Source organism: Astyanax mexicanus, chromosome 25, assembly GCF_023375975.1.
Source record: "Astyanax mexicanus isolate ESR-SI-001 chromosome 25, AstMex3_surface, whole genome shotgun sequence".
NCBI classification, from domain to species: domain Eukaryota; kingdom Metazoa; phylum Chordata; class Actinopteri; order Characiformes; family Acestrorhamphidae; genus Astyanax; species Astyanax mexicanus.
Window position 1 is genome coordinate 8497855 of NC_064432.1, and position 8744 is coordinate 8506598.

At 40.1% G+C, this 8744-nt stretch overlaps 1 protein-coding gene across 1 annotated transcript; it reads right to left on the reverse strand.

The window, feature by feature from the left end:
* Positions 1 to 4109: 4109 nt before the first annotated feature.
* LOC111189972 (asialoglycoprotein receptor 1-like) lies at positions 4110 to 7620 on the reverse strand. Its single transcript, XM_049472682.1, has 5 exons — positions 7482 to 7620; positions 5383 to 5838; positions 5160 to 5284; positions 4417 to 4523; positions 4110 to 4334 (listed from the first exon to the last, which is right to left on the reverse strand). The coding sequence occupies exons 1-5, from the start codon at positions 7618 to 7620 to the stop codon at positions 4184 to 4186; spliced, it is 978 nt and encodes a 325-aa protein (XP_049328639.1). The 3' UTR covers positions 4110 to 4183.
* Positions 7621 to 8744: the final 1124 nt, after the last annotated feature.

Sequence of the window (8744 nt, forward strand, 5' to 3'; positions counted from 1 at the left end):
TGAGGTCTGGTGCTGAGGAGCTGTGGTGAGGTGTGGCGTTTGTGTTTTTTGGAAGTTCAGTAGCTGCTAATTATACATAAACTATACAGACAAAAGTTTTTGCTCTTTCTTTGAACTCTCATCCAATCCCGTCAATAGATAGATAGATAGATAGATAGATAGATAGATAGATAGATAGATAGATAGATAGATACTTTATTTACCCCGAAGGAAATTTAGGCATCCAGCAGCAACAACACAATACAATAAGAAACATACTCAAACAAATCAAAACACAGAAGAATAGAAAATATATAAGGCTATAAAAAAAAATCCTAACTATACAAGGTAAGGTAAGGTAATCTACCTGTAAACGGAGCAGTGCAGTAGATGTTGCTAATGGTCATAAATAATTAAATAATTAACAGAGTAAAGTGCAATGTGCATTGACATCGATTACGAAAGTGACTGATGTGACATAGAAATATAATATAATATAAATATGCATACGTTAGAAGACAGTTCTAAAAAGAGAATGTGAAAATGTGAATACACAATCATGAGTAAAGTGTACTTTAATGTAAGTGAGGTTGGGGAAGTGTTAACATAAATAATTAAGTGGTTGAATAATGTCCATGTGGTGTGACTGGATTAAACTCAGTCGTCAGCAGCATCCCGTCCCCGATGGGAGGAGTTAAAGAGTCTGATGGCTCTCGGAATGAAGGATTTTCTGAGTCTGTCTGTTGTGCAGCTCTGTGACAGCAGTCTGCCACTGAACACACTCCTCTGCTTCATGATGGTGGTGTGAAGTGGGTGACTATCATTGTTCATGATAGAAAGCAGTTTATCCAAAGTCCTTCTCTCAGCTATTGTGACCAGAGAGTCCAGCTCCATTCCAACCACTGCCCCGGCCCTCCTGAACAGCTTGTCCAACCGTGATGCATCTCTCCTCTTCATGTTGCCTCCCCAGCACACTACAGCGTAGAAGAGAATGCTGGCCACGATTGATTGGTAGAACATCTGCAGAAGCTTCCTACAGATGTTAAAGGTCCGCAGTCTCCTCAGGAAATAGAGCCGACTCTGTCCCTTCCTGTACAGGGTGTCTGTATTTGTTGACCAGTCCAGTTTGTTGTCCAGCTACAGACCAAGGTACTTGTCTTCACTGTCTCCACATCAACCCCCTCGATGGAGACTGGCTGCAAGGGTAGTCCAGACCTACGGAAGTCCACCACCATCTCCTTGGTCTTGGATATGATCAACTGCAGTTGGTTCAGTCGGCACCAAGCAACAAAGTAACAAAGATCAACAAGCAACAAAGCACAATCTCCCTCTCACTCCTCTTCCTGATCACCCTTCACACACCCAACGATGGCAGTGTCATCCGAGAATTTCTGCAGATGGCACATCTCAGAGTTGTACTGGAAGTCTGAATGGCCATAGGTGTATAAAATCAATGACCTAGGCTTACAGACTGCTACTACTAACATTAGTGGAAGAATGGTTCGCTCTTAGGAGCTCAGTGGACTCCATCATGGTACAGTGATAGGATGCAGCACCTGTGCAACAAGTCCAGTTGTGAAATATCAAAGATTCCACCCACAGCCTACTGTCAGTGCTATCACCAACTTTTACACAGACCTCCAAACTTCAAAGCTTCATGGAATGGGACGAGCAGATATACAGTGACCTCCAAAATTATTGGAACAGTGACGACGATCTTTTTATTTCTGCTGTAGACTGAAAACATTTGGGTTTGACACTAAAAGTTGAATGTGAGAAAAAAGATCAACATTTCAGCTTTTCTTCTTCTGGTGAAGCCTTTTTACTTTTGTCAAGCAGTCTGTTAGACCTTCACTCCTGCCCTTTACAGCACTCACAATGTTTCTGTCATCAACTGCTGCGATTTGCCTTGAGTTGCCTGTTCAACATCTGTTACTTAGTACACCAGTGACGACTTTCTTCTTCAGTACATTCCATTCGGTTGTACTGGCTATAACCAATATTTGTTAAATAGCTCTGATTTATTTTCCATCTTCTCTCAGTTTCACAGACAAAATGTTGACCTTTTGTCTCATATTTATCTTTAAATGTTAAACCTAAATGTTTTCAGTCTACGGCATTAACAATGTTATCAGCCTCACTGTTCCAGTACTTTAAAGAGCAATGTAGTTCATTATATTAAGTTTGTGTAAAGAAGGATGCAATACATGCAGTGTAAACTTCTGTCTTTATTTGCTTTGCAGTAAACGCCAGTGAGGAGGGATGGGTCAACTTCAACTTCAGTCTTTACTACGTCTCTACTGAGAAGAAGATCTGGAATGAGAGCAGAGACGACTGCAGAGAGAGAGGATCAGACCTGCTAATGATCAACAGCAGAGAAGAACAGGTGAGAGAGAGAGAGAGAGACAGTCTTGGATCACATGATTGTTGGAAGTGTGTAAGCAGTTATTGTACTTCAACAGGACTTCATTAACACATTGATAGAAGATCAAAAGGCTTGGATTGGTCTGAGTGACGGTGAAACAGAGGGGGTCTGGAAATGGGTGGACGGATCAGAACTGATCACTGGGTAAGAGACTCCTGAACTGAACTCTGATCATGATGCAGTTACTGACTCTCACTCCTCACTGCTCTGATAAACACTCTGATACTCTCCTTCTCTCTGATAGGTTCTGGGAAACTGAAGAACCCAACATTTATGGAGATGAGGACTGTGTTATAAATGACTGGAACTGGGCTGATTATCCCTGTAATCGTCAGTTTAATTGGATTTGTGAAAAGAGAATATTGATGACAGTTTGAACATGTTTGGGTTTGTGTGTGTAAGAGAGAGAGAGTGTGATGATTAATGTGTGAGACAAGTTTACTGTATATATATATATATATATATATATATGAGCAGTGCTTGTATTTTGTATTTTCTGATTTTAGATTTTTTTGATTATCTACAGATAACTGATTTTTGCCTGCACTTTATTATTTGATCATTTTAACTCTATACTCGTCGTCCTGAATTGAACTTTTTTTAAAGTTCAATAAACTTGTAATTGTATCCTGAACAGTGTGAATCATTACAGACAGTTGTTTCTGTTGACTGAATTGAATAGAATTTTGGAACAACTTAGTCTAAGTAACTATAGGTTAACATGGGATCTCCGGTTGATTACGAGTTTTACAGAGACCTTAAATAAACACTAGGGAAGCACGGTTTGACAAAGTAGCACAACTCGACAGAACACCGGTCAAAGCTGGTGATGTTAGAATTCGGATTTTATGATATAAAGTGGACTCTGTTACGTGGTGAAACTGCCCAAGGACTGAATCACCAAGTCTGAGGTAAAAGTTTAGTAGCGTTAGTTGAGCTGAAAGTCTGACGTTAAGCGAAGTTTAAGGGTTAACTTCACCTAGCACTCAGAGCTGTATCTTTAGCTGCATCTCTGGAAATATGTTGTCCTTTTAGACAAAATTAGACAACTTTTTAGACAACACTTTTAGTGTTTTAGAGCTTCAAAATTTACTGGGGGGGAAGGCAGGGCACTTTCTCCGCTGCAGTGCTGTTAGCCAATCAGAGACAATATGTTTGCATGTATGAATATTCATAAGCAAGAGCCGAAATCCTGTATTTCTTTAGAGACCTCTAATTCAATGTTCTAAAGCAGGGTTATACATATAGAAACACCTGAGCACTTTTTTCACAAAAAAACTGCTCGCATGGCATTTATTTATACTAGAGACCACAATTAAACATTTTAAATGAAAGAAAAAACAATGGAATGGGACATTTAAACGTACCCATCTTTGACATGTATGTTAATAATGTATGGTTGTGTGTTTGGAACAAACTTTTTTGGGTCCTTTGGTCCCGACCATAGTCCATGTCAACTTTTACATTTGGGTTTACATTTGGGTTTATACCAAACTAAAAGGTCTGGAGGTTTGCATTAAACAAGGTAGGTGTGAAAGCTCCCTTAAGGTATACATACCCACAATGCTCTACCATGCTGTCCAATTAGAAAACAACCTCATGTTAATCAAACTACTCATTCACCATTACCTTTAGCGAATTTAACAGATCACAACATTTTCTAGTTATTAAAAGCTATTTTAATCATTATATCATCAACAGCTTTCCAATCATCATCAATCAATCAATCAATCAGTTTAATACACAATCTGATCAATAAGAAGCATTTGCTGTTCACTCTTATTTAGAAATTCTCTCACAGATTCCAAAAACAGGGTGATGACAGGGAAAATCAGCCCAGGTTGAAGGACCAGACGTAGCTCCTTTGTATCCGGTTACACCACAGTCCTCATTTCCTTCATAGTCATTGGGTTCTCCTGTCCACCAGAACCTGAAAGTACAATATTGAAGTTTTTTTACTGTTTGACATCTATACCTTTGAAAATATAGGCTGTGTTTAAGGGGTCTCTTACCCAGTGGTCAGTGCTGAGCCGTCCACCCATTTCCAGACCCCCTCTGTTTTACTGTCATTTAGACCAATCCAAGCTTCAGCGTTGCCAAATTCTTTACTGATGAACTCCTGTGTACAAAGAATGGAGAAGTCTGTCATTTTTATCATAGATAAACTTCAACTGTGGGAGACAGAATCGATTTTTATGATTTTTTGTATGATGTTTAAATAAATAATAAGCATTTTATTCTATGAAAAAATATTTCACACTACTACTTAGTGATAAAACCCTTGCATCTGGACTGCAATTGAAAAAACAGGAGGACGAGTGAGTTTTTTTTTTAGCTTTCTCGGTCACATGACACCAAGCCATTCAGTAGCTCCTCCATTTCCACTCGCTGTTGTGTTTTTAACGTGGATCTCTGTGTGGAAACTTACCCCCAAAGTGTAATTACGGTGCGCGGCAGTGGACAAATAGCTGTTATATTAAACATGAGGTGACGAAACTCAGAGATGTGGGTCCGGGCAGGACTAAAGTTACCGGAGGATCAAGGAGTTCAGCGAAAAACAGTAGATAATTCTGCCTGTAATTTTCTCAGAGGACGTCTAAGAAATACACGTACATGACCGTTCTGGACGGCAATAAAATCACAGAGGACTTCACATAAAAGAGGGCTTTAGACTTACTTTAGAGTTACTGGTATACACTTATTATGTTTGAATAATGGTTGCTATCGCCATTATATCGCTAATCAATCTCCTCACCTGTTCCTCTCCACTGTTGATGATCACAAGGTCAGCTTTTCTCTTTTGGCAGTCCTGTCTGCTCTCAGTCCAGCTCTTCTTCTCAGTAGTGATGTAGTAAAGACTGGAGCGGAAGTACTTCCATCCTTTTTCAGAGTAAACACAGTATATACAGACACTTGGTTAGTTCTTTGTGGATATGTGCTCCTAATGTAATGATCATCCATTTATATTTTTTACATACTCAGTTCCAAAAGCACTTTGGTGAGCTGATCTCTCTCCTTCTGTAACTGGTCTCTCTCTGCAGTCAGGTTGGTGTTACTGGTCTGTAACTGGTCTCTCTCTGCAGTCAGGTTGGTGTTACTGGTCTGTAACTGGTCTCTCTCTGCAGTCAGGTTGGTGTAACTGGTCTGTAACTGGTCTCTCTCTGCAGTCAGGTGGTTGAACTGGATCCACAGCACTGTGGTGGCAGTCAGCAGGAGAACACACAGCAGACCCAGACCCACTGCAGCCAGTCTGTAGCGTCTGCTTCCTATTGGGATAAGATTAGTTTTAGTTTTTTGGTGGGATAATGCAATTATTATTTTAGGACTGTTTTTGTCTGGGGTTCTGTTAACTTGCAGTTTCTGAGGCTGGTAACTCTGATTAAAGTATCCTGTGCAATAGTGGTAACTCCTCCTCTTCCTTCCCTGTGGCAGTCCTGATGAGTGCCAGTTTGATCATATAATTTTTGATGGTCTTTTTGACTGCACTTGAGAATACTGTACTAAGGACTGTTATTTTATTTGGTTTCAGCTTAACTTTACATGTGTTTGTGTGTATCTGTGTGTTCAGTCTGAGTGCCAGCGTTAGCTTGCTAGCTTGTTAGCTCGCTAGCTTGTACTGGCTCGGTTGATAATTGACAATAAATCAACATTTTTTTAATAGTTATTTCTAAGTTTTATCTCATTTTCTCACCAACTCACAAGGCTAACTGTCCAACCCATTAGGACCCAGACTAGAACCTGCCTCATTCGACACACGTGAAGTCAGCCACCACCTCTTTTTGAACTGCGCTGGTAGTCAGCATGACCGAAGGAAAGTGCAGCGACTCGGTTCCGATACAACAGCTCACAGACGCCATTTGCTGATCAACATCACCCTTTGGAGTGATGAGGGGAGAGAGCGCCATCTACCCACCCAGAGAGAGAGAGCAAGGCCAATTGTGCTCTCTCGGGACTCCAGCAGCTGATGGCAAACTACATTAACGGGATTCGGACCAGCAATCTCCCAAACATAGTGGCAGCATCTTAGTCCCATTCTGGACCACTTGGAGCCCATAAATCAACAATTTTAAATGTATTTGAAACTTTCCATTGTGGACACTAAAATTGGATTTGTAGTAAGGGGAGTTTCACCTTCCAGCATGACGATGACCCTGAACATACAGCCAGAGCTACGGTGGAATCATTTGACCCAGTTAAAATCCTAAAGACCTAAATCCCATTGAGCTTCTGTTGCAGGATATGAAAATTGCTGTTCACAGACGCTCTCCATCCAACCTTACTGAACTGAGATATTCTGTAAAAAAGAATGGTAAAAAAAACTGTCTCTAGATGCACAAAGCTATTAGATACAAACCCCAACATACTTGCAGCTGTAATTGCAGCGAAAGGAGGCTTTACTATACTTTTCCACATCACACTTCAGATTTTCATTTGATTAATATTTTGAAAACCATGTACCATTTTTGTTCCACTTTACAATTTGTGAGATACCTTGTGTTGGTCTACCACTTAAAATCTTAATTAAAATGGGATTCTGGGTGGTCCAGCATTGCCACTATGATTGAGAGATCGCTGGTTTGAATCCCGGTCATGCAGCTTGCCATCAGCTTCTGGAGCCCTGAGAGAGAGAGCACAACTGGCCTTGCTCTCTCTCTGAGTGGGTAGACGGCGCTCTTTCCCCTCATCACTCCAAAGGGTGATGTGGATCAGCACAAGGCTGCGCCTGTGAGCTGATGTATCAGAACCGTGTCGCTGCGCTTTTCTCAGAGTAATTAAAAAGAGGCGGTGGCTGACTTCTAGTCTTTACCCTCCTTGTGCTGTGGCATTACTAGTGATGGGGGATTTATTGGGCCTAGCTGGGGGGGGGGGGGGGGGGGAATAAGGGAAAATTGGCCTAGTTCAAATTCAAGGGGTATAAATACTATTGCAAGCCATTGTAAATAAAGTAAAAGTCAAACTAAATGTAAGAAAACAGCATTTTTGTTTTATTTTCTATATTGTCCCAGCGTTAGAGCTTTTTAAACAGCTTCAAAGTGAGTGAGATAGAGGAAGCGAGAGAAAGAGAGAGAATTTGCACCTGTGCTCTGTGGTTCTTGGTTGATTCCTGTCGTTTGAGACGTTGCGACATTTTCTCTGTAGTCCTCATACAAACTCTGTCTGTCGTCAGACTCTTCTTTACTCTCTGTAGTATAATTTTGATAAATGTCATCTGTCATTTCCATTCTGCTCTCTTCTGCCAGGTCTCGATGCAGCCGTTCTAAACGATAGGTAAACTTCGGCAAACTCTCCAGGATTGAGAGTGTGACTCCGTGAATGGGTGTGTGTGTGAGTGTGTGCGTAAGTGTGTAAGAGTGTGTCCGCATTGAAAGGCATATATTCTTTAAAAATGAAGCTGAGGAGGAAGCGAAAGTAGGCTGTTTAGTGTCTATGAAGAAACAGCTGACAGTTATTAGATGTGGCTTTTATCTAAATTAATTTTTCCATTTCTTGCTTGTTTCTGTTTCCTTTGAAATGCCAACTTCTTCTTCTTTAGCTTTTAAAAAGATTTAAAAAAGATCAAAATGCAGAGGAGGGAATCCTAGAATAACCTTTCAACTGATGTTTGATGAACCTCTATTTAAAGAACCTCCTTTTATAATTCATGTATGACATATTAGCAATGTATATGGTGATGTAATCACAGAAAAAACTAGAAATTAAAATCAGGTTGTGTTGATCTTACACATATTCTTTTATTTACCTTTAAATATCCATATACATAACTTTTAATAATTGAGTATACGCCAAAACTAAGATTTTTATTAGTCAAATCCAAATCAAAACCAAAACTTTTAGTAGTTGAGTCCCAGTCAGTAGTCAAGATTTTAGTAGTTGAGTCCCAATCAAGACCAAGACTTTTAGTAGTTGAGTCAAAGTCAAAACTAAGATTTTTAGCAGTCGAGTGTAAGTCGACTTGACTTTTAATAGTCAAGTCCCAGTCAATAGAAAGACTTCTAATGGTTGAGTCCCAGTCAGTAGTTGAGACTTTTAGTAGTCGAGTTCCGGTCAAAACCAAGACTTTTAGAAGTTGAGTCAGAACCAAATCCTAGACTTTTAGTAGTCAAGTACTGGTAAAGACCAAGATTTTTAGTAGTTGAGTTCGGTCGAGACCAAGACTTTGAGAAGTTGAGTCCGAGCCAAAACCAAAATTTTAAGTAGTCACGTCCCTGTCAAGACAAAGGCTTTTAGTAGTCACGTTTGAGCCAAAACCACAACTTGAATCCTAGTCAGTAGTTAAGACTTTTAGTCTCAACTAAAAGTTCCAGTGTTTCAGTCAAAACCAAGATTTTTTGTAGTCGAG